We start from the raw sequence: 27,077 nt of genomic DNA, 5'->3' as shown, positions 1-27,077 counted from the left end.
CTCTCTCTCGATATTGATAATTGAAATTGTCACAGCGGTTACCATAGGAAATCTTGAGGCATATAGGTGTGATGTAAAACAAAACACCAATGGATGTTCACACCGAGACGTGATGGAGCGCAAATTAATGGAGGGAGGGGGGTTGCCTTTTTTTTGGGGGGGGGGGTTCAAGCTCGTTAGGACGTACCATGTAGAGTAGAGGTCTATGAGTGAACTATTATTTTAGGACGAAGCCTAGGGTCTAGAAATGAGTCGGACGCTATTAATTATAGCAACCGATGCACAGTATATATTCGTGCGTCGCTCCCGACTTATTTTGGCAATACGCAAGTGGCAGTGGCGTACCTAAAATGATTGGCACCCGAGGCGGACCTTTCCTCTGTCTTCCGTGAAAGGAATGCTGTGTTTGGGGATGACGTCGTGAGGGGGGGGGGGGGTGACCCCTCCCTTTGAGAAATCTTTGTTTATGTAAGGTTGCTTAGATGCAAGATGGTGGTATCTTTGGAGAAGCTTCGAACTGATCATTATGTTTAGGAATTCTCATTCTTTAATTTTCCTATTGTTTGTTAAAGTTATTCATCCCCTGACTGGTCAGTACCCCCCCCCCCCTTAGTACGCCAACGGACAGTCGATTTGAGTTGTTGATCTTTCGTCTCTAATCAAAACTGTATGTCATGTATTGCAAGCAATTCTGTTCTCGGATATCCGTATATGCGTAGTTGTTTGAGACATTTAACTCAAAGGCCAATTACAAACCATACAACTGAACTAGTTTCGGCATTGTTAGATATACAGACGGATGGCATAATTGTGTTAAAAAGATGGATGTGCTGTGATATTACGCCATGTCCTTGCGCGAGGACTAATGGATCATTAGGCCTATCTCAGATGAGCACGTAAAGAATGGCTGAAGTGTATAGTATATCTTGATCAAACATAAAACACCCTAGTTGACTTCCATATAATAAATGAAAAAGAACAAAGATTAGGTTCTGGGCATACTTTATCTGCGACTGCGTCAGTATATAAATACCATGTCACCTAGCCGCGGGCCGATACCGAAGAAAAGGCGTATAAAACATAATTTTACGCGCAGGAACTTGATGCACCTTAAAGAAAGAGATATGAGGGAGCAATTGCACTTGGACCACAATACGCAAGGAGAAAATTCGATTGTAAAAGGAACTGGACTAGGTTCGTAATAAGGGACAGTATCTATAGTTCGGGACGGGAAACCTCCCCGGGCATTCGTCTCCTACAATCCCGTTATGTCGTCATCATTATCTCATTATTACGTGGCCATAGTTTGATATTCATATATTACATACAGCCTCTCTCGTGTGTGCGATGTCTGTGGCTTCGGCTTCGGGTCGGCGTATAGAAAGATCAATCCCACTCACTACTAGGTATCTTCAAATTCTTATCGACGTGTCATTGGATTACTACAAGGTAAGATTCCGCACCCGATACTCATAGCTAGTACAGTAACTACTGTTTATGTTCCACGACCGTGCATCAGTAACTACTGCGCTGTGTTCGCAACACGGTAACATATGTTACAGTTGGCACACGTTGATCTACGAGTCCAACAGGTGAAAAATTGCAGTAATTCAAACAAAACAACAACAACAACAACAAATTAAATTTGTTTAAATTTAAATTTTTAAAAATTTAATTTAATTTTTTATTAAATATTTAATTTGCAGTAAGAAAAAACACATGTCACCGTGTTACGAACACAGCGCAGTAGTTACCGATGCACGGTTGTGGAACATGAACAGTACCGTAGTTACTGTACTAAGCTATGAGTATTGGCTGGATACCGGGGTTTTCTGTTCCACTGCACATACATTCGTTTTAAAAAAGATGAAGAAAAAAAGAATTGTTTAATGTTCTTGCTGGATATTAGGCCCTTTGGGATGTAAAGAAATGTGGGCTATGAGGATATATACATGAGGTATAGGCTATATGAGATACATAGGTGATATAAGGCGATGTATATGGAACGTGTGGGATTTGCAACAACAAAATGTCTATATATTACAATGACGGTGACTGAACACCTTAGTCAGCTTTGAATATATTTGCTGGAGAATTCAATTCTTTTAGTGACGTGTTCAAAATTAAAATGTCGTATCATTTTGTTACATTGACTTACAGACTATCCCTGATACAACGCCATTCCTAGATCTAAGCTTTTGTCGGTGCAGTAAAACGGTATGTAACTATACGGAATTGAAAACAACTGCTTACGTTGCTGTATTATAACTTCATCACTGCTCACTTGTACATTTTACTTCAAAGATCAAACCATGAAGTATATATACTCTGCGTTATAGCACTGCACAAAAAAAAAACGTTCATTGAGGGGGGGGGAGGGGGGGTCTCTACCGGATTGCTTTACTCAGTGAACCTGTAGGTTGGTTATGGGAGTTCTTTTTACCCATTTTAAGGAAAGGGGTGGTTTGGGGAGAAGTAGAAGTTGTGGAGTATAGGGTTGGTTAAATGGTTCACCGCCAATCAGCTTTCTTATATATCCGATATCTAACCCAGATTTCACATTTCGAGATTTTGTGCGTACACTTGTTGCTGTTTGGCTTACATGGGCGTCCGCGTTGGGGGGGGGGGCATGGGTGATCACGGTGGAATCTTCCCATTAAATACTCAAAGTACAAAACATATATTAAAATTAAAGAACTGTGCTCTCTCGTTAAGAAAAAACATATCCGCTAATCTTCAATTCATACAGATACCTAATTGCGATATATGTATGGTAAGCTTGAATGCCGTTCGCTTTTGACCGTTAATCGGTTAATCGCCTTTCGGACGGTTAACCAGCGATTGAATACCAGAAGTTTTGCCTGCCCTTTCTATTGTTGGCTTCGGACGTCCATGATCAAGTGTGTAATGTATAACGATAGGTCAGCTTAACATGTGTCGTGTTAATATGTGCACAGTGTTCACTATAGAACTTTGAAAACGATTACCGCATTTTTTTTATATTTTCATTCTTTCACAGGAGATGACTTCTGGTCCTAGTATACCAGACATGAGCTACGCATTACTATACTTGTACAAATGGTTCGAAGAGTGTGCTCAAAATGACAACTCAGCTCAAGAAACAGCTATTGAACAATTACTTATTCATTTCGTGGAAAAGCAGTATACAGTGGACCCTCCTCTGGTAAGAACCGGCCATGTATGATACAAACGCGAAAAAAAAAGGATTTAAAAAAAAATTCGGGTGGGAAGAAGGTCTTATTTAGGAGGTGGGGTGGTGGCAGTGGCGGACTGGTCACAAGGGGGTTTGGGCAATGCCCGGTGGGCCGGTGGGCCGGTGGGCTGGGAGCCTGGTAAAAATTACGGGCTGTGTAGAAATATATTTTTAACTGTGGGAATCAGCTCATGAAATCACCATGTTAGTTAGTCTGTTAGTTCGTAACAAAAGAACGTGCTAATGGCAACCCGTCCATGCTAATGGATTTAATTTAGTTTTCTTCCATTTTTATCAATCATGTTGTCACAAAATGCTTGAAAAACTAAATAAAATCCAGTCTAAAACATATAAAGTCTAAAAAAAAAAAAAAAAATCTATTTTTTTTAACGTTTTTAACTTTCCTCAGTTTAATCAAGTGTTGCTTCTGTAAAATAATGTTTGGGTAATTTTTAAAGGATTATTGTATCATCTAAATTGAGAAATATAGCACCATTTTGCATCTAGGCATTCCTTTAATTTAAAAAAAAATCTCCTTAGACCCCTCCCCCAGGACGGCGATCACTATGTAGCATGTCAATGAATAAAGGCCCGGTCTAGGTGGAAAATGCCCGGGCCGGTCTTAAGACGCAGTCCGCCACTGGGTGGTGGTGGTAGTGTTAGGCCTACTTGACGGAAATAACCAACTGGTTTTCTTTCCTTCCATCTTCCATTCTTCACTGAAAAAACTGTCATTTTTAATGACATTTTGGCATCCACAGAATAGAGCTACCGATTGCAGCTCGACTACCATCGACGGGACTCGTTTCGGTAAAAGTCTGCAGGTTGTGATGTATTATCTGATAAATTATCTCGAAGTGAACACTTCAGATTTATGTACCGACTGCAACCAACAGTGACCAGGACAAGAGGACTATTACCTGGCACGATATATACGTTACATATATAAAACCATGGATAGTGTGCGTGCATGTGCGTAAGACTGTCCGCACTGACCAACATCGTTTAATCTGCAATCGTTAAGTCGTTAACTCTTTCTCAATTTAAATATTTTGTATGTTGTTAAGACACTTGATTTAATAATTATTAATTAATATATTCCTCTCCTTCTCCTTCTCCTTCTCTTTCTCTCTCTCTATCTTTAACGGTTTGATCTTGTGTCTATTTTCTTGTACGTATATTTGGTTTATAAAGATGTCTTGGTGTCTTTCGCTATACCTCAGTATAACAGGCGCGTAGCCAAGGGGGGGGGGGGCGAAGGGGGCAGCCGCCCCCCCTTGAGCATATATATATATATTTTTATATGTTTTTATGATATCGCTAGTAATTTCAAAAGAGAAAATGCTAAGAAGCAACTTACAAGGCCTGGGAAGTGCCATTTCCGGCGATCTGGGAGGCATTTCAGCCAAAATTTTCTTGTACGCTTCGCGCCAACTCATTGTGGCGCTACGCTATAGTTTACGATGCCGTATCTACGGCTCTGATAGTTTGCCTACAGTTTCGCCCCTCCCTTGGAAAATTCCTGGCTACGCGCCTGCAGTATCATTAGGGGAGATATTACTAATATTTATATAACTAACGATTTTGCACATAGGCCTAATGTAAAATCTATATTATTATATCATCTTTCAAATCATATTTTATATTACTAAAATCAGTATTCATCTCATACTTATAAGATATGGAGTTCTGTTTATTACTCTTACGACAACAATAAAGCTTTGAGGGATGTTTGTATATTGAAACTATCACAAGCCAACTTTTTTATGGAGGGGGTGGTGTAGCAACCCCAATGTTTGCAATTCCATCCTGTTTATTTGCTTTTTCGTCTTCTAATGATCTATCGTCTGTAACATTGCTGTAAAGAAGATGCAGAGTAAGTATATAAAGTTCTTATTAATATTTCAATTGATTCTACAATAGAATGATTAGCGATATGTTTCGTACACTGAACAGATTCCAAAATTTGTTTTCTCATTAAGAGATATTTATGAACGATAAAAGAGCACAAACAAACAATAACGTAATTCCAATGCTGGATGACAACCGTAATTCTACTCCGACCTCTCATAAGACGAGTGGCGGCCTTAACTGTGGTAAATAGCAATTGTGGAAGTAACGTAAGTAAATGCAGGTTTATTGATGAAAGTTTATTACCTATGGTCTTTCAGAGAAATTAAGCTTTTGTGTTGTAATTACTAATTATTGTTGTAATCAATGCAACAAAATTAAATTTTATACGCAGAAATATGTTATTTTTTTTATTTAACCTCTAATACAACCAGGGTTTCAATCAATTTGCCGTAATCATGATATTACAAAAGATAACGTCATACATTCGTAACGATATTTGCTTCAGATCATATATTCGAATATATCTAGTTTTAAACTATTATATGTCAAGTGATTCTGAGCCAATACCTTTCTTATTGTACCAGTACCGTATTACTCTTTTTTGTTCAATTTGACATTTTCTTTTCGCTTGTTGATAAGAAAGCTGCAATACAGCAAACGTTGCAACCAACAACAACAAAAAAACAGTTCTTCTCGTTTTCTTTGTTTTTTAGACTATATGACCAAGCTTGTTGTGGTTCTCAGTATACTCTGTTAGTGTTATGACTTTGTTAAGAGAGTATTGGCTGTGTTTTGAATGCTCAGTTAATTTTATATCACCCTATAGAGACAATTAACATCCAGAGGGAACAAATCCCATAGATAAGAAACTAGACAACAAACAACATCAGATCAATAGTTCTTTCATAACACCCCCTCCCCCACCCCCCCCTTGCCCACACACCCGTTAAATACATATAGCTACTTTGCAATACAAGGCCGAAGCTCCGTTTTCCTATCGTGAGTCGAGAAATCAATTAAAAGAGTAAAAAGAGTTACCTAGACAACTGTTTGCGAATGCGTTTGAAAATCATTTGTGGTGACGATGTTATTCCTACCTTCACTTGCTTTTCCCGCTCCGGCTGCACCTCCCCCTCCCCAAACCCTTACCCTCCTCGACCCCCTTCCCCTTAGTTTGTGAATTGAACAATACTCATGGAACGGATATAACCTCCACTGTGCAGTAGCTTCCTAAAACGCCACTGCATATTTCGCTGTTGTTCCGACATGCATTTAGCATGACGAGATTTTGATGGAATGATTTTCAACACTTTAAAGCCAGCCGACCAACACCTCTAACATAGGGTTTTTTGTGTACATATATATATATATATATATATATAGTGCATATTTGGTTATATTTATAGCAAACAATAGGTAAATAGATACCGCCTCCTCATTGTAAAATTCTCTGGAATGTTTTTCATCTATTGATAACATATGACCCGTTTTAGTCATATTTTATGAATGAACATTTCTACATATATTTGTCAGTATAGGCCTACTACAATATTTCAGTGGAAGAGTGGGATTATGTTGACAATAAGATGTAACAACAATGGTGACACTTACAGGTTTCCATACACAAAGCTAGACAGTGGGAGCTACGTGTTTACCCATCGTAATTACAAAGTGGCGTTCATAACACTGGGTATTTGCCAAGTGACAATACAAGTATAATGACAGCCCAGATACGGAACGAGCACTCATTGCGCAGATAAACGCTTCCGTTCCGGGGCTCTGTTTGCACAATAATAATACTACAAAGCATACGATAACACACCTCCATATCAGACTTGGGCTAAAATATTAACAGAAGTCACCCACACGTAACCTTCCATAACAGTGCAGCTAGTGGTACCTTGTATACCCTTCTCTGTGTGTGTGTGTTTTCTTCATGACTCAAGTCTATTTTGACTTTCATGAACAGGAAGAAAGGAATAACAAATATGACGATTTAATTTATACAAACAAAAGAGCCAGCTATAGGACCAGTCACCTAGATCCAGTTTTACAAACAAGCTTAATGTCGCTTCCTGTCGCCCTATATATATATAGGGCGACAGGAAGCGACATTATATATATATATATATATATATATATATATAGATGTATATATATATATATATATATATTTATATATATATATGTATATATATATATATATATATATATTTATTTATATATATATATATAATTGAAAACGTAATGAGTTGGAAAATCCAGAACAGTGAAAAAACTTCCAGTCTCCACCGGAATTCGAACCCGGTCCTCCCGCTTTATATGCGGACACCCTAGCCACTAGGCTATGGACGCTGATTGAATGTCAAGAGGTTCGAAACTGGTAAGGTAGGTTGTATTTCCACTGTAGGCGTTAGTCACCTGTATCGAACAATACTAGTTCTGTTTTGGTGACATATTTGCCCTACGCTAGAGATCAAACATGATGCTAACTAACTCGAAATCATTTGTGATTCCTAAAGCCTGATCTCGAAAGAGATACTTTGAACAGGCTTTATGTTAATGAAATGGAGGTAAACGACAAAGGCAAATTAATATATATAATTGAAAACGTAATGAGTTGGAAAATTCAGAACAGTGAAAAAACTTCCAGCCTCCACCGGGATTCGAACCCGGGATCTCTCGCTTTTATATGCAGATCACCCTAACCACTTGGCCATGGACACTGATTTTATATCCAGAGGCTCGAAACCGGTAAGGAAGTTTGCAATTGCACTGTAGGCGTTTCGCACGTGGGGAGGGGCGCAACGATGTATTCATCTGGGGATTAGCCTCAGACTAAAACCCTCTCCCCCATCCCCAATGCAGACAGACGAATATTAGAAATTCCTGATGTACAGTACATCAAAAAATAAATAACATGTTTGTGTGTTAACAGCTATAAAAGTCGAAAAGAAAATTGCAAAATATGTTACCATTTAGCAAGGGGACTGTTTAAAGCGGATCAGTCGATCGGTAGTTTGGTTTTCATGCTCCAGGTTCTTTCCTGGGTTACTTTTCTTCAAAAAGTATTTAGCATTTATATAAGCATCATCCATTTTACTACAACTTCTGCCCTGAACGACCGAACATGTGAGCCCCGGGCCTCAGTACAAAAGTGGTGGTTGGGTTCCTACATGGATGGTTACCGCAGGGTACGGTGATCATAGAGCGACACTGGTAATTATTCACTGTTTAGAGGATGACAATGTCATATGAATTGCAGTTTGGGGACTAACAAATTAGTTATTTCAAACAGGACCCTGGGCTCATCATTCTTGGGAAGCTCCATGCAGGCGCGTAGCCAAGGGGGGTGTTTTGGGTGTTCAAACACCCCCCATGGCCCAAGTACCCCAAAAAATATAATAATAAAATAAAAAAATAATAATAATAATGCATCTGAACATAATAGTAGACTGAAGACGTATCTTCGCAATACCACTGGCCAAGAACGTCTAAATGGGCTAGCGTTGTTGAATATCCACAGAGATGTTCCTGTCAGCGCAGATGTCATTCTAACTGACTTGGCGAAGAAGCCGAGAAGATTGGACTTTCGTCTGTAACAATTTCTCTATCGTCACGACTCACGTTACAGTATATGCCCAACTTATACAAACTCTAAATTATCGCACTAATGGGATTTTAGCTTTACTTTTAGTGAGACTCTAGTCTAAGAGAACCGTGATACCAAATATGCCAAAATCAATGATGTGAGAGTACCGTTAACTCTTTGGGTTCCCAGTTTGCTTGTCAACAGACTTCTACAGTCCAAACGAAGGGGAACTCTATAGGTCCGCAATTCCCTTTTTATCTCTGATTCCCCAAATTATCCTTCTTACAATTAAAACTTTTGAGTTGAAGTTGAACCTAGTTGCTTGTAAATTATATATATTGAGAAAGGTATCTCTTTAGGTTCGCATTTTCCTTGCATCAATAATTGAGTATATAGGATTACATTTTTCTGATGTGAATAGAATTATTCCACAAAATAATTATCAATATTCTTTTGCATGATTTGAGCTCAAACATTGCACCATTTTGCATCTAGAGGCCTTAAAATTCCATTTTTCGCCATAGGGGAGGGGGCCCCCTCCCCTTACCCCTCCCCTTACCCCTCCCCTTACCCCTCCCCTTACCCCTCCCCATGTCAGTCTCCAGCAACCCCCCCCCCCCCTTCATGAGCAAATCCATGGCTACGCGCCTGGCTCCATGTATATATAATGATTCGAGTATATATATCATTTACTAGTGAGGAAAACTTAAGGCTTTCGTCATTAGGAATCAACTTTGCCATGGTACGGAAAATTGAGCATGTCAGCTACCCAGTGAGGGGAAGCTGTCACCTAGTGAGAACGTATACAAGGTCGGATTTAGAGACCGCAATACTTTGACCGTTCTCAGTACTGTGTAAATCAATAGTGTTTTTGGAGTTTGCTACCCGTTGCCACGGTACTTGGTTGCGCCGCTTTAAATCGCTTGCTGTGTGACTTACTAACATAACAAGGGGTATCACAGATGATGTAAATACGAGATAAGAATCCGACCCCACAGGTGAGACTCAGAGCTACGAAAAATGGTTCAATTTTAAGGGGAGGGGGTGGGTAAGGGGAGGTGGAGGGGATGGGAGGCGGAGGGGCGGGAAGGGGGAGGGGAGGCATGAAGGAAGGAGGATTGGAGGCCGAACACTGATCGTCTAAGGACTCAAGTGGGTCATGTGACTTTCATTTGAGGAGGTAAAGAAAAAGTCTTCTCAAAACGTCCGACAGAATGAATCCGATGCACACATCCGCGCCCCAGGGAAACAATAGCTGATATGCCCTTTGTAAAATGTGTGTGCGGGTGGGGGAGGGGCGGGGTGTGGGTGTATGTGTGTGAGTAATTTTGAAGACCCATGCAGAACTGTATATCACTGTAACGTCTTGGTTCTAACCGTACCACTATATACACAATAGAGTCATATGGTTACTTCCGCTTTTTATTGTTTGTTTTAGTCAAATATTAAGATATTTTTCTTCTCGACCATTACTCATTAAATAACGGCAATAACTATACCCTCTGATGTACAAATTCCTTTTGACGAGGCTGCACATATAATAACACTCAAGGAGTGTTAGCTCAGTGGTTAACGCCGGTACTCTCAATCATAAGGTCCCGAGTTCGAGACACTCCAAGATTAACGTATGTCGTCCATTTACAGAGTTGTTGACAATTGACAACTCGTAATCATGGACGTTAAATATGAATCTAAGAGACTGACTTCGGTCAGCTGGAGGCTTTGCAAAGCCAATGAGGCTTCTTTGCGAGTTCCTGCTTGCAGGAGGATCTAAAATAGGCCTGCATACATACATACACGCATATATAATAAGTGTGTAAAGCCTAAAGTTGATTCTTCAAACTGAATCTAATGTATCATTTCCCAGTTAGGACTTTGATCTCATTTCTTACAGTCTCGCCCCTTTCTTTGGGCATACCTGCAACTTTCAAAAATAATATAGAAAGGGAAAGAAAATGAGCCTAAAACTGTCACTCAGTGTTTCTTGTGTAAATCATTTACTAATTATATATGCGAAACAGTATTGCTAAATTGTTACGTCTACATAATAACGTTACTTTCTTGAAATGAGAAAAGGCATTTCTAACAAGAGATTTAAGGTGGACAGTCATATAGGAAACGTGAAATTAGTTTCCTTTGAATGGAAGAAATGTATGCATGAATTAGTGTCACGTCAGCTCCATTATGGTCATTTTGGTAGCTAACTATACGTATATCTAGACGATTTCACTAGGATTTGTAGGCCGAGTTTACTTCATACTGGCGGATCCAGAAATAAACAAAAAAATATAAGAAAAGACCTACAAAAATCACTTTAACCATTTGCTGAATGTTATTCCCAGTAACGTTACGAGATATGGCGCACATATCATTGCACTGATATTTGCGAGTTTTAGTGGCAAGCACCGTTTCATCCCATCCTTTCAAAATGGCGTCCCTGGCACCATGCCAAGCATGAGGTCCTATCAGACGATAAGAAAATGGAAAAGCTGGCCCGAAAAAGTACTTGATTGCTAGTAACGGATCTGCTATGGCCATTTGAAGCAGGCGCGGCTTAACACCAATTAATCCAGCCAGTTCGTCAGAGTAAGGAATTGGTGGAAACTATAATAAAAGAAAGAATAAAAGTGACGGTTACGCAACAATCACTGCTTTCTCTTCAGTTCAGTTTGGTTATTTATATATATATATATATATATATATATATATATATATATATATATATATATATATATATATATATATATATATATGTATATATATGTATATATATATTAATATATATATATATATATTTGACTATATATATATATATATTATCGTCAAGATAACAGCCATTTATATATATATATATATATAGATATATATATATATATATATATATATATATATATGTATGTATTATCGTCAAGATAACAGCCATTTATATATATATATATATATATATATATATATATATATATGACTATATATTAATATATATATATATATATATATATATATATATATATATATTATCGTCAAGATAACAGCCATTTATATATATATATATATATATATATATATTTGACTTGCATATTTTCAAGCAGTTTCAATCACCGTTGAAATCCCCAGCCGACCCCCTTTAAGTTGCACTCTCTTCATACACTCCCCCATCTACTCCTACTACAAGTGTAACAGAATGAAAGTATCACTTTTTGATAGCTAAAATATCTTTGTATACTTGCTTGTTTTAGTCATGATTGTTGTAACGTTATGTACAAAAGTAGACAACAAATCAATACAATAGAAACAAACATGAAGCCACCTACGATGCCCCATCAGCAGAAAGAAGCTCAGCTCCGGTTTAATAACTTCCGTGTAATAACTTCGTAGGTTTGTGTACCGTTTGATGGTATATATATGTATAATCTTTTGTGATCAGATATTGCCTAAGAATTTACATCAATTTTCAAGCTATGGTCTAAACCAGGGTTTCCCTAACTTTATCCTCCCACGAACCACCTGCGGATGTCAGAGATGTCCACGAACCCTAAGTGATTATTCCTTAAAGGGAAGTACCTCTCCTTTTTGTATTTATTTTTTTATTAATAGTTTTAGCAACTACAGACACACGCTCACACACGCGCGCGCACAATTTATGTTAGTCAAGTCAAGTTTAGTCTGTATTAATGTTACCAGCCCATACTATACTTGTCACTAACACTCACAAATATCTTGTGCTTTCCAAACTTTTGTAGCATCCCCCTTTTCCTTTGAATCGTATCCGAGACCATTTTCTCTCTCGATGGAAGCTGACAATGACCAGCGAATACTCGACAGGCCCATCGAGCTTGGAGTTCCATTACGGGGGCATGGGAACCTATAGTCTCAAAGAAACCGATGGCGGCAAAGGTAGGATGTCGAAGACGAGGAGGAAAGACGAACTTGTATAGCTCCAATTCTTTGAAAGTTTCTGAAAGAAGACACATCGACAAACGAATATCAGATAACGTTACCATGGGGACGGAAAAGTAAATTCGACAGGATCAGATATCTCGGCCTTTTGGCTAAGATCATATGTAGTATCTGTTCTCTTTCGAGGGGAATGGTGATGCACACCCGACGATGATCACAATAGTCACAGTCCCGATGCAAGGGGACTGGGATTGAGAGCGGATCAGTCGTTCGGTAATTTGGTTTTTGTGCCCATGTTCTTTCCTGGGCGACATTTTTATTAAAAAGTATCACAGTGGGATCATATTTCCAATCAGTTTTCCTTTCCTCTATTATGTATACAAATAGTAACAAAAACATAATTAATATATTATTTTCTTTGCAATTCATAAATATAATAGTACAACTCGATCCGTGACTTTCTTGACATCAAACCCCCTTTTCACTTAATTAACTTGAAATCATTTCTTCGTACAAAGAAATGTACACTGCAGTCTGTTAATCACCTGTCCAAACATATGTTACAATTTTATATTAGATCATTTTATGAACATTTATCGCTTAAACGGGGTGGAAATGGTTGTAATGCTCATCCTAGTTTAAAACAACAGGTGATTCACAAGTCGGAGTCACCTAACCCTGAACAGCCTATAACCGGGTTGCAGTTCTCACAATAAGTGTTGTCTCTTCTACTGAAAATTTTATTATTAGTAGTTATATAGATCCTCTCTAAACTCAAACATCAATTAGGATTTCATGCAGTCAAGCCTCTGTATATATCAAGGGCGTAGGAACCGGGGGGGCTGGGGGGGCGCCAGTCCCCAGTGAAAAATGTGGAGGGGCGGAAGTATCATTCCGCCCCCCCCCCCCCCGCTTCGCAAGTCAGAAAACCCCTTTTTCATTTCCAAATGAGAAAAAAAATCTCATTTGGAGCACCAAATTGCATCTAAGGCCTGGTGAAAATACAAAATTAAGTTTACAAAATGGAGTGGGTGTTGAAGTGTGCTATATTGCACCAAATTGCATCTGAGGCTACCTGGAAATGCAAAAAATTCCAAAGGGGAGAGGGACACCCCCTCCCCTTAGACCCCTTCCCCAGGCCGGCCATCAGTCTTCAGCCCCCCCCCCCACTCAAAAGTACCTTCCTACGCCCACAGAAGCACTGACATACAGGGCCGCCCTACCTCCAATTACGTCATTGTCAACAAATGGTACGTTGAGCTCGTAGCCGGTGGCAAACACTACCACGTCAATATTGTCCACTCTACTACCGTCAGTGAATATTAATCCACTAGATGTAAAGCGTTCGATCGAGGTTTTCGATTTGATGGTCCCACAAATTATCCGTGCATCGATGACGTCATTCACCATTACTTCTGAATGGAAGAGTTGAGCTGTTGGACGCAATCCGAGGTTGTACAGATTCAGCCGTTTGTTTATATGACCGTTGGTAGCCCAACGCTTGATGGACATTGGTATAATCCCTTGAAAGCGTGTATTGGCAAGCATATCTCTTGGGATACCGTTCTGCCCATTCCTTTGCAAGACCCACGCTCCGTGACGCATGCTCAGGTATACCTGTAACAGATCACGTGTCCATGTTTTGCGTATTACAAGGAAGAGAAATCATAGATTATTCGTGAGCTATATGTAGAATGTAAATATTAGCTTATTTCTATTAAGATTGAAAATAGTTTACAAAAACATTTCGACAGCTGTAGCAATTGATTTTCAAGTGACACAGTTTTTTTTTGTGTGCCAATGAGGACCCACCTGGTTGGCATGGTAACTAGAGTCGACTGCTACGTCACCAGCAGAGTGGGAACCACCTGCAACCAGGAATAAAAACAGAATAATTAGAACACAGATTATGAAATTATAGCCACGTATTTAGTGGAATCAACTTTGAGTGAGTACATGTGAAGGGGAGCGGCGCCGTATACGGAGAAGCACAACGTTTTGTTAGGAACATTATCTTAAACGCCTGGAATCATCTCAGCGAGAAATGTCAGCTTTAATTAGCGATTAATGATATTAAATCTTCGATATCCATAAATTTGCTCCCGGCAGCCTTAAAACGATCGTCATGATCATAGGAAACCAAATTCAATATTTTTTTCTTCCTCTTTTCGTTTTGACGTTGAATCTTGACCAGTTGATTCCAAAGTGTTTACAAAAATGGAGTTTCTATATATATATATGCAGAATGAAAAGTATTAATTTTGGTTCAATAATTCAAACGTGGATGCAGAGGGTGGGGGAGGGGGTGCGATTATGGTCACGCGATGAAGTTTACATAGATCTATATATCCACAAGTATAGACTTAATATTAAAAGTCCTTCGTTTACCTACAACAAGCACGTTAAGGTTCTTAAATTCTCTTCCGCTCCGAAATTCGTTGCTATGCAGAATTCGACCTTTGAACTGCTCTTGCCCCGGGTATTGTGGCAGACGACATTTTGCAAAGAATCCTGTACATAGCATCACAGCGTCGTATGTCTCTTCTAGAATAGTGCCATCAACACCTTTGCTTGTGACAATCCATTTTCCAGACATTTCGTGGTCTTTGCTTTGTTTAACTTTCGTCACTTCCGTATTAAACCGGATATGACGTCGAACGTCAAAATGGTCAGCATACGCCCGATAATACTTCAACACGTCTCGTCCAGGAATGTATGGTGAGGCAGAGGCGGGGAACGGAAAATCACTGTAGTTCATCATCAGCTTACTAGAGTTTGTCACGAGACAATCATATAATTGCCCCTCTGTCTGGTCTGGTATAGTTTTCTCTTTGTAATGCCACACACCTCCTGCGGGATGGATAGAAACCCAAATGAAACTGTTTCAACAGTTTTGAACTGAACTTATTATTATTACTACTACAGCAGTAACTAATAATAGAAAGATAGTGAACCGGAAGAGCGTACCACGTGGTATTTCAAGTGTTTACTTTGTGGAGAACAACTCCTGCTTACTGATAAGAAATATCTTCGTGTAAAAGTAAGTTGGCCTGACGTTTCGATCCTAGCAGGATCTTCTTCAGAGGCTAAATGACAAGTTACAGTAACAGAGGGGACAAAAACACGCACAGAATACAGACAGGTTAATGAGCACGGTGAACACAATGAGATGGATGAAAGGGGATTATAAGTAGAAAGCAACAGGAGAAGAGGAGAGGAAGGAGATAAACTGTGGAGGGACAAAGAGAGGATTAAAGGCACAGGGTGAGGAATAAACTGGAGAGGGACAAAGACAGAAAGGTGTGAAGAAAAATGGAGGGGAAGAGAGCTGTGAGAGGAAGAGTGAAAGGGGGGGGGGGGAAAGGGAGAAAGGGGAGAAGGAGTAGGGAACAGAGGAAAGTTAGTCATGTCCTTCCTGAATGTTCAGCCCATGAGGTTGAATGGTACGAAGGCGTTGCATCCAGAGCCTCTCTCTGCTGATACGTACTAGGTCAGGACGGCTACCTAAGGATTCAATCCCCTGTAGGGACATGTCGTTAATGGTATATGGTTGGGAAGGTTAAAATATCTTCGTCCGTTATGCTTCATATATTATACCACGGGGAATTGGTTAATGAATATAGATAGCAACCATGACGATTTATATGACCTGAAAGGAACCCAGACGATGCGGTAAAACGCGTGGAAATTAAACTCCATTGACCAGTCGTTCGTTTATTTGTAAATTTTGAAGGTGGTTATATAATATGACCCATGCATCATCTGACAGGGTTAACCTTTTCTACGGAACATGTTTACCGATTAAGCATTAGTGTATCAATATCGGAGACTATGTCGCCCAAGGCTTAAACAATAAGATTGAATTATAGAATATGCTCAAGGTTCCCATCAAATTAACTCACATTTGAAACATGTGCAATGTTTCTCACCAAATGTCATGAGACTTTCTTGAGGCATTTTTTTTTGTTGCGAATGTAACTCGCATTTATCCTTACCATCTATACTCAGCTAATGAGAATATACAACTGGCAGGATTTCGCCAAGATTCGTTATATGAATAAGATCAAATAAGACAGAATTATAGATATTTCTAGAGTCACTGACATAAGCGTAAAAGTTCATGGGCCTATTTCTTTTAATACCGGTATAGCAAGCATTCTCGATACTTTCAAACATGTCCAGATCGATATATATATCGATATCATTTCTCTTTTATTACTCCTTTTGTACAAATATGTTTTATTTTATACTAGTCTGGAATAAATCAATTGAAAATTCAGTTGGAAATCAGTATTGGTTTTTGTAGCTTGATGACCTGCTTGTAATTGTTTTAAGTTAATGAGAAAATTAATTTTGCGTCGCTCTAATATACGGTACCTTTTAGACCGTAGTATAACGTAATACCGTAAAACCGTATACCGTAATTAATGATCTCACCAATTTCGTTACTTCTTTCCAGACAGACTGGATCCAATCCCTCTTCGAGACACGTTTTGGCAGCAACCAATCCACTGACCCCTGCACCAATAACGCAAACTCTTTGCACCTGCATCTTACTGACTTGGTTATGCTGAAATTTAGGGCAAAAAATGTAATGTTCTGTTCTGTTCTAAACTGCAAACACCGATCTATTATTTATATATGACTTTAGTGATGGTAATTTAACTGAGTGAATGTTTATTTATGTCCAAGTAATGAAAATCCGATTGAAATCAAAGAAGTGTAGCTTACCGTATTATCCTGGTATGTTACAATTTATAGAGTCAAATTGGTATGAAATGGTGTACTCATGCATATGCATGCTATAATATGCGATTAACTGTATAATGACGGACCGCGTCACTTGTCGAAAGGGTTTTTTATTTGTTTGTAATGTAGTACTTTTCTATACAAACAATCAATAAAAGGTTTATATTTAATGTAAATATTTTTCATCAACCAAATTAGTGATGGCTTTGTTTGTGAGCTAATTTATATAGACAAGTCTTCGAGAATAATTTAAACATTTGAAAAATTAAAGATGTTTTTCGCTTATGTATTTGACCAATGCAGGCCATATGGTCAACTTGCAACCCGCAAAACTCAACAGAAAACATGTAAAATATTTTTCATTAACCAATCAAATTATTGATGGCTTTGTTTTTGAGCTAATTTATAGACAAGTCTTCAAGAATAATTTAAACATTTGAAAAATTAAAGATGTTTTTCGCTTATTTATTTGACCAATACAGGCCATATGGTCAACTTGCAACCCGCAAAACTCAACAGAAAACATGTAAAATATTTTTCATTAACCAATCAAATTATTGATGGCTTTCTTTTTTAGCTAATTTATAGACAAGTCTTCAAGAATAATTAAAAATTTGATAAATTAAGATGTTCTTCGCTTATTTATTGATCAATACAGGCCATATGGTCAACTTGCAACCCGCAAAACTCATTAGAAATTCATACGATTTTTGTCGGATTCAAATGACATGTTTACCACGTGCTACAAAATTACCATGGATAAATAATCTTGGGTGTCATCCAACGGTCATGCTCTGTGGCTCATATATGAAATTCTTAAAGATCATGTTTTAGTCGAGCTAATAGCATTTATGAAACAGTTAATTAACATTAGCATATATGCCTAGCGACTGAGGATATGGCATTATCGTCATGTTTAATTTATAGACAAGTCTTCAAGAATAATTTAAACATTTGAAATATTAAAGATGTTTTTCGCTTATTTAAAAGTTTGATCAATACAGGCCATGGTCAACTTGCAACCCGCAAAACTCATTAGAAAAACATACGATTTTTATCGGATACAAATGACATGTTCACCTTGTGCTACAAACTTACCATGGATAAATAATGTTGCAATAATGTTAGCATATGCCTCCGTCGACTGAGGATATGGCATCATCGTCAAGTTTAACCTTTAGGGAGCATGAGCTTTAGCATATTTTTAAACTGAATAAATATCTTGACAAACCGAAATAGCTATAAACAAACATAACTAGCACTTATTTTCCATTTTAAAGCATTGAGTAGGGGGGGGGACCTTTATATGCCTATTGGAGTTGTAAACTCTAGATTAATCGATCTTTTAAAATGTGTGAAGACTCGCACACAAAGAAACGTCTAATGCCGGTAATCTGACCTAGTTTCAAATGAGGTGTAACAGAAGTGATAGACACCACCATCGATCCCAGAAAATACACACACAGCTTGCTACCGTCGGTAATTATAATTAGACACTGGTATACAGTCAGTACATACAGCTGCGGTCAATACTCACAGCACAGTGCACAAACGATACAGCGATGGACATCTCAGGTCCAGCTAAAGATAACAATGTTTCATTACCGTCTGCATTTTGTAGCGACAAGCAGAAACTTCACTTGCAAGCAACGGAAAGTTAACTTTTTTTCAGAGCGCGGCATGCGGTTTGGGGCGCGTCTTCGATGCCTTTAAACCGATAGGCTAATGTTGAGGCTGATTTACCCAAGAGAGATAAAAAAAAAAAAGTATTTCTCTCTGAATGCAAAATTCAAGAGGTTTTTGTTTTTAAAAAATGTTGTAAAACATCAGTCGTTTCACTAAAAAAGCATAGTTTACGAAGAAGCTAACGAGTTTATCGAACCATTTATGAAGAGAAAGGATAAAATTTGAATTATATTAGTCAGTCTTTTAAATATCTTGTTCATCTATGTTTTTTATTTTTGACACAGCAACGAACAATATAAATGAAGACTTACCTGGTATTGGATATTTTTGTTGCTCTCATGCACTGTTTCTTGCAAATATGAAAGAAAGAGCTCTCGCGTTTTTGCTTGTACCTCTAGACTGCAAACAATTTTTAATAGACTTCCTTTGAAATTCTTTAAAAAAAAAGAAGAAGAAATGTATAAAAAATTGAGACACGGGGGAGGCAAATATTTAACTACCTCTCCATGAAGGAAGGAAACCATACGCTCAGAGAATTATTGATTATGAAAGATCCGCAACTCATTAAAGAACATCTGTACCTGGTCTCGTGATTATAAATTGAACCAGTGATTGAATACTATATGGCAGGCCATTTGGGCAAAAAAAAAACAAAAAAAAACAACGATGAAACAAGAGACAAACAGACAAGAACAAAGATGAAAAGGAACAATAATAAGAATGAAGTGCATTACAGATAGACTGAAAGGATGTAGAGATGAAACATTCTAAACAAGAAAAGAACAAATAAACAGACCAAAATGAAGAAAATTAACATGATCATACAGCTAATAATCAGAAAAAGATGCACCAAAACTGGCCAAACAACCAAGTTAAACTACATCAAGCCATCGATAAACGCCATGACTGCGCGAACTAAATCAAAACGAACGTTGGGACAGATTCAAAAGGAACAGCATCGTTTGCCTCTGCCCCGGTTAAAAATTCCGTTGTGGGCACAATGACAACAGGACGATAAGCCCTCACAGTTCACTGACCTTGTGAAGCACGGTGCAGCGTGGTTGGTCAGAAGTGTCGTGCATACAAGATGTCGTAACTACATTTCATAATATAACAGGGTCAAAGTAACCAAAACAGCGGAATGTCCTTTTAGTTCATATAGCCTATATGGAACGCCGAAAGGGTAATGTATTATGCTGTTTACTACTATGGTGTCTGTTATCATGCTGTTTACTCTTTTGATGTTGTTGTCTCATATGATGTTGTTGTCTCCTTCAATGTTGTTGTCTCCTTTGATGCTGTTGTCTCCTTCAACGTTGTTGTCTACTTTGGTGCTGTTATCTCCTTTGATGTTGTTGTCTCCTTTGATGCTGGCGGCGCTGTTCACTTTTATGACGTCAAAATACGTATACAAATTCATACACTTTCGTATGTTCTTCACCGATTGTACAGAGATTTCCATCATTTCTGCTTTCATTTTGTCCGTATAACCTAGCCCTACAAGATGAGCTAGTCGGATTCTCTCGGACAGTTTGGCTAGTTCCGAAGCACTCAATTTTTCGAATTTGTATACGTATTTTTGACGTCATAAAAGTGAACAGCGCCGCCACCACAAAGGAGACGACAACATCAAAGGAGACAACAACATCGAAGGAGACAAAAACATTGAAGGAGACAAAAGCATAAAAGGAAACAACAACATCAACAGAGACAACATGATAACAGACAGCATAGAAATAAACAACATAAAACAATGCCCTTTCGGCATTCCATACATAATAGGCGTTCGTTCGTTTCGCGTGAACTTACGTTGTGATTGTGTGCGACTATCGTATTGATTATTTTACACCGTCGTTGTCATGGTTACACCCTCATGTAACAATGACGAAATTATTACAAAGCAGTTGCTAAAAGCCACGTTCAAGATTAAAGTAAAAATATACAGTAATAGTAAAATGTTTACCCACCCGCTCTTTTGAGAATTAGGATAAACTTTTGACAACGCAAGCAATTACACGTTAAAGCAGCATTTTGCGTTGGGTGGCTTTTTTCCACTTTTTTAACATGTGCATCGATTTTTGGTTTCGATGAAATCGTAACCTATGCATTCATGCAGGCCGAGAGTGTGTGTATGTGTGTATGTATGTATGTATGTATGTATGTATGTGTGTGTGTGTGTGTGTGACGCCTGGCTTGTAAACACGGTATCTCAAGTAGGGAAGCTTGGACCAATCTAATATTTGGTGTATATGAGTACCACATTGAGTAGATGTGCCCTATTTTTTGTGTTGCCTGTGAAGGTCACCAAAGGTCAGTTAGAGGCCAAAAACCAAAATATTAAAACAAGCAATATCTCCCATTGACAGGATCCGACATGCTTGATATTTTGGGACCAGTTGTGAATGGGGTGAGGGATCATTTCAAAACATAACGGTCATGTGATCCAAGGTCAACAAAGGTCAATCAGGGGTCAAAAACTAGTATTTTTGCAATAACTTGAGAACCAAATGTCCGTGAAGGTTGGGAGTTACGCTATTGTAATCAGGGAGTCGACCCGCATCTAGGTGACCTTTGACCTCAGGTTGACCTCCGGTGACCTTTATCAGGTTTTTGGGTTATTTGAATTTTCGTGGCCATAATCGGATCTCAAAGGTACCTTCCGATCAAAATGGTCCATAGTTGACCCCTGTGCGACCTTCGTGTGCGAAGTTATCAGAGGTCAATGTTTTTGTTTTTTAATAAGTACAGTTAGGATGGTCGCACAGACTTGTCATGTTGCTTTTTGGAATCAGCGTGTCAAACTACATCTGACCGCGAGGTCAAAAGGTCAAAGGTCAAATCTTAAAAAATATGCTCATTTTAGGAGATACGGGGCAAAACAAAACAGAACAAAGATAAGTTTAAAAATTTGTTGACATATGATAGAGCTTTTTGTGCATATAGGAAACCAACTCCCGCTTCAATCGGACACCCAGTTCTCAAGTTATGAGGGGGCCAAAGATTGGTTTTGATACATTTCTATCAATAACATTATGTGTGTACATTGTAGGCCAAACAAATTTTAGGACAGAGTGCACCTCATCAAGAGGAACATTTTTGATAAAAACCATCAGGTCATCCAAGGTCATTCAAGGTTGATTATGTGCAAAAAACTGCCAGCTTATGCTAATTTTTGCAACAACTTCTAGTTACAAAGTCTGACATGGCTGGTATACTAGGACAAGTTGTGAATGGAGTAGGGACACATTTTCCAAAATAACCGTGATGTGATCCAAGGTCACCAAAGGTCATTTATGGGTCAAAATGTGTTTTTTTCCCTCAATAACTTGTGAAACTACCACTGATAGGGTCCGACATGGTTGATATTTTGGGACTAGTTGTGAATGGGGTAAAGGATCGTTTCAAAACATAACGGTAATATGATCCAAGGTCAACAAAGGTCAATTAGGGGTCAAAAACTAGTATTTTTGCAATAACGTGAGAACCAAATGTCCATCAAGGATGGGATTTTAGGACAGAGTGCACATCATCAAGGGGAACATTTTTGATAAAAACCATTAGGTCATTCAAGGTTGAGTATGTGCAAAAAACTCCCAACTTATGCTAATTTTTGCAACAACTTCTAGTCACGAAGTCTGACATGGCTGGTATATTAGGACAGGTTGTGAATGGAGTAGGGACACATTTTCCAAAATAACCGTGATGTGATCCAAGGTCACCAAAGGTCATTTATGGGTCAAAATGTGTTTTTTTTTCTCAATAACTTGTGAAACTACCATTGACAGGGTCCGACATGGTTGATATTTTGGGACTAGTTGTGAATGGGGTAAGGGATCGTTTCAAAACATAACGGTAATATGATCCAAGGTCAACAAAGGTCAATTAGGGGTCAAAAACTAGTATTTTTGCAATAACGTGAGAACCAAATGTCCATCAAGGATGGGATTTTAGGACAGAGTGCACATCATCAAGAGGAACATTTTTGATAAAACCATTAGGTCATTCAAGGTCATTCAAGGTTGATTAAGTGCCAAAAACTCCCAACTTATGCTAATTTTTGCAACAACTTCTAGTCACGAAGTCTGACATGGCTTGTATATTAGGACAAGTTGTGAATGAAGTAGGGACACATTTTCCAAAATAACCGTGATGTGATCCAAGGTCACCAAAGGTCATTTATGGGTCAAAATGTGTTTTTTCCTGATAACTCGTGAAACTACCACTGACAGGGTTGAGAGCTACGCTATTGTAATACAATAGTCGAACTGCATTTGGGTGACCTTTGACCTCAGGTTGACCTCCAGTGACCTGTATTAGCTTCTTTCAAGTTGATTCTTTGAAGTTTCGTGGGCATATTCCAATCTAACTTGTCCATAAGTGGACTCCTCTGCAACCCTAATGTGCCAAGTTATTAGAGATTTGGTTTGGTTTTGTAATACTTGGTGTGTGGATTCATAACATTGAGTACAAGAACCCTATTGCTTTTGATGGAGGTGTGTATAACCACGTAAAGTAGACTGACCTGTGTTTGCATGCCATAGTGTTATTGTAACAGCTAGTTCTGGTTATACTAACAAGCAGAAGTCTAGTGCATTGAAGTCATCGAAACCTCAATGCATTTTGCATTCTGGTTTTACATGTATCAATCATAAAACAGCAATCTAAGATACCATCCAAGTTTCACCCTGCCAAGAGCGTTAATTAGCGAGTAATTAACGATTTATGTCGATAAATGAGAAGAGTGTCCTCGACAAATTTCACAGTTAAAATTAATCGCATACAATTCCGCCAAACCCACTAGTTTGAATTCAACCAATCAGAGATGCAGGTTTAGTTATGAGCCGTTGCTAAAAATAGATTCAAGACTTCGCGTTGGTTGTACCAGGGAGTTGTTATGCAACTCCCTGATACAACTGCCATATAGACTGTACACAAATCAAGCGTGGTGTTATATTACGTATCTGTCAATGACGTTCGTAGAGTTTAAATATTCATATTATGGGCGAGGTTTATTATGTTCCCAACGGAAAATATCTTGGAGAACAACAAAATTGAAAGTTGCAAATTTTTCGACTTTTATGCCACCATTTGAAGTAAAATATAAATAGATTAGCTAGTTATGTATGTCGTTATGGCAAAGTGGAATCAGTGAGGTTGAGAAAAATCGTAGAAAAGGACGCAAAATGCTGCTTTAACACATGGGGCTTGTTGGAACAAAACGAATAGAAAGTTGGTATTTTAGGCTTGTATACCATTTGTACTGCCACCTGAATAGCAGGAAACCAATCAAATGAAGACCCCCCCCCCATCTTCTGGGGTTCAATTATTTTAAGTTCAAAGCTGGTATACTCACCAAAGGATCGGTTCCGAAGCCACTTTTATAGAAAATTTTTGTCAATGACATCCTCAACAAAATTCCAAATTCACAGTTTCTCCGGAGTCTCTAATTTTTCCGGCTAGGTTAATCTTTGTCTATAGCCTACTGGAGCGCCTTCTGGTGGAAACAGTTTTACGAGACAAATCGATCGAATGACATCCTGACAACAATTTAAAAGGGTATTCTGGTGACAGACAATGTGAAACTTCTATTAAAGAGAAAAATATTCCACACTGCAAGTTGAAAACCCCATCTCTATATCATGCCCCTAACTTGAGATATGTTTGATAGAGTGTGACCGTTTTTGACTGGCTAAACCCTCAACTATACTCCAGAAAATTAGCTCACAGTTGGGGATATGTGATGTCATGTTGGAAAATGCTCTTTGGAAGCTCTACTTAGGCTATTATAATCTTGATTTATCCTTGAAACCTGAATCATTTGGAATGTTTGCATATAGCTGTCAAAATTCTCTGTACTTATAATTTCATCAAAATGTATCCTTTTGTAGAAATATTCTATTTGTTTGTGAATAAATGATTGATATATTATAAAGAAAAACAAACTAAGACATTTTCAGCTCAAGTGCCCTGATGACATCATCCATTGTACTGTTGCCAGATGCATTTACAAAATATCACTAAATTTAAAAAAAAAATATCATATCTTCACAATACAAAATGCTATGAGGATGTGGTTTTCACAGTTAGATTCAGAATATTGTCAGCACTTTTGTTCAGCAATCAACTTTAGCCACCAGAATATCCTTTTTAAAGTCAACGCAATTCTCCGGCGTTCCCGCTATGTGACATCAGAAAGTATCGCAACCTGTCAAGCGATGTACAAAATTCGAAATTATTAGTAATCTGAAGGATTACCACAAAGAAGCAAAACAAACAAATGCAGCTGCGGTAAATAAACGGGGATTCCCCCAATAAGCTTGAACTCCTCGTCGTTTTATATAGTCTAATAGGGGATGACTAATTATATCCTTAAGAATTTGAAATATTTACGAGTAGGTGGCATACAAATACTCTTCTTTTCCATTTATGCCCCTAACTTATTATTATTATTATTTTTATGAAATGATGACAACAAATAATATTGTTGACTTACTGGTGCAATCTAAGTGTTATTCATGTTGATATTCTCATTGGTTTCCTGCGAAAGTATAATTGTCTCCACAAGCTGATTAAGCCCACATGCAGGCACATGCCACCCAGTAGTTAGCCATGCATGACGCGTTATCTGTCCTAACTTTGATACGTCACGGGGTCTTACTCCATTCGATTTGCGATTGTGTTGGCGAAAAACAACGACTATCGCCTACGTTCCTATTTTAGTCAAAGTAGAGGTTAAATAATGAGGGTATGTTTTTAGTGGAAGAAGGCGCAAAAATCTGAAATAAAGGTAATATAGAACAAAGATCACACTGTGAATTGTTGAAAATTATTTGTGGAACCCGATTCGTTTTTGCTTTGCTTTTTTTTATTTATTTTTTTTTATTTGCCTAAAGTGTGAATTTAAAAGCCAGATATGCCAGCAATGTCAATGATGAGGAGGTATGTGTTAAAAAGTTTCGTACAAGTAACACCATGACAAAATAATATGTGTCACTATACATATGCATCCATACTTTACACAACTCGTGACGTAGGCAAAACCTGTCATTTGCATAACAAAACTTAACAAGATAGGTGTAATATGTTGGTTTCTTCCACGGTTTATCAGGAATCCAACTATAATACTGATATTACTTTAACATGATTTTATGGAGGGAGGAATATGGGGGGGGGAGAGTTGGGGTATCGGGGCTTGGGAGATAACTAGTGAACATGAAGGTAAATGCTGAATTTCTTTAAAGAGAGTATTAAAACAATCGTTTTGGCAAAGAGCTTCGTGTGTGTGAGATTATACCGTGACGTGACGGTCCTCGTTGTGTAGGAAGACTCCAGCGGCGTAACGACTGTGGTTGAGTGGGGATGGTGGGGTCCGTTGACCCCGGAGTCTCGCTACTCACGCTTTAGGAAGCTCTCCTAATTTTTGAAGTAATAGATCGCTTTGGAAATTGGATAGACTTTTGAACCAGACTGTTTCAGATAACGATATTCAATTAGAACCCGAATCATTGCTTCTGTGTGACTAGTTAATATTCACTGCGAGTTTGGTATGCGGCTTGTCATAGTTTAACCTTATACTCCGATGTAATCATATTGAACACGTCTATTTGGAAAGCAGCTTGAGGCATGAACGTACGTGGTAGAACTTCTGTTACGGACATTCTTCATCAAATACAGTCAAATATGCGACATGATAAAGTAAGACTAGGGGCAGAATGACCGACCGGGAATTGAATATATACAATACAATATAATACAATATATACATATATATATATATATATATATAGGAATAACGGGAAAACTGTTAAACAACTATGCTGCATTTAGAGAAAGGCTGGAGATACAATAATTAAATTAGGTAAGTGATTGGAAGTAAAACAATCAATGTTTGGTTTTTGCAGAGCTTTCGAGCAAAACTAGCTCTTCTTCAGTGCATGATCACCGAAAGTGACAAGGAGTAGCAGGAATTGAAACAATTTTATAGAGAAGATTGTCGACACGGTTGTAACAGGCGCGTATCCAGGATTTTCTAACCCGGGGGGCGCGAATTACCATCTAAGCGGAGCGCCACCATCCGTTGGCGCG

At 38.3% G+C, this 27,077-nt stretch overlaps 2 protein-coding genes across 2 annotated transcripts; one reads left to right on the top strand and one right to left on the bottom strand.

Moving 5' to 3' along the window:
• The first annotated feature begins 1,341 nt into the window (after window positions 1-1,341).
• On the top strand, window positions 1,342-4,160 carry LOC139963723 (uncharacterized). The gene is made up of 4 exons (XM_071964814.1): window positions 1,342-1,449; window positions 2,161-2,217; window positions 3,020-3,184; window positions 3,976-4,160. Exons 1-4 carry the CDS (start codon window positions 1,348-1,350, stop codon window positions 4,111-4,113), a joined length of 462 nt encoding a protein of 153 aa, XP_071820915.1. The 5' UTR covers window positions 1,342-1,347; the 3' UTR covers window positions 4,114-4,160.
• Window positions 4,161-10,078: 5,918 nt separating this feature from the next.
• On the bottom strand, window positions 10,079-24,411 carry LOC139964011 (dimethylaniline monooxygenase [N-oxide-forming] 2-like). The gene is made up of 8 exons (XM_071965303.1): window positions 24,346-24,411; window positions 19,304-19,426; window positions 16,995-17,127; window positions 14,946-15,407; window positions 14,370-14,425; window positions 13,781-14,174; window positions 12,371-12,615; window positions 10,079-11,264 (listed from the first exon to the last, which is right to left on the bottom strand). The coding sequence occupies exons 1-8, from the start codon at window positions 24,394-24,396 to the stop codon at window positions 10,890-10,892; spliced, it is 1,839 nt and encodes a 612-aa protein (XP_071821404.1). The 5' UTR covers window positions 24,397-24,411; the 3' UTR covers window positions 10,079-10,889.
• Between the last annotated feature and the right edge of the window lie 2,666 nt (window positions 24,412-27,077).

Source organism: Apostichopus japonicus, chromosome 22 (assembly GCF_037975245.1).
Source record: "Apostichopus japonicus isolate 1M-3 chromosome 22, ASM3797524v1, whole genome shotgun sequence".
NCBI lineage: Eukaryota > Metazoa > Echinodermata > Holothuroidea > Aspidochirotida > Stichopodidae > Apostichopus > Apostichopus japonicus.
The sequence above is the reverse complement of the archived record's forward strand: the minus strand, read 5'-3'. Positions and strand labels throughout refer to the sequence as shown.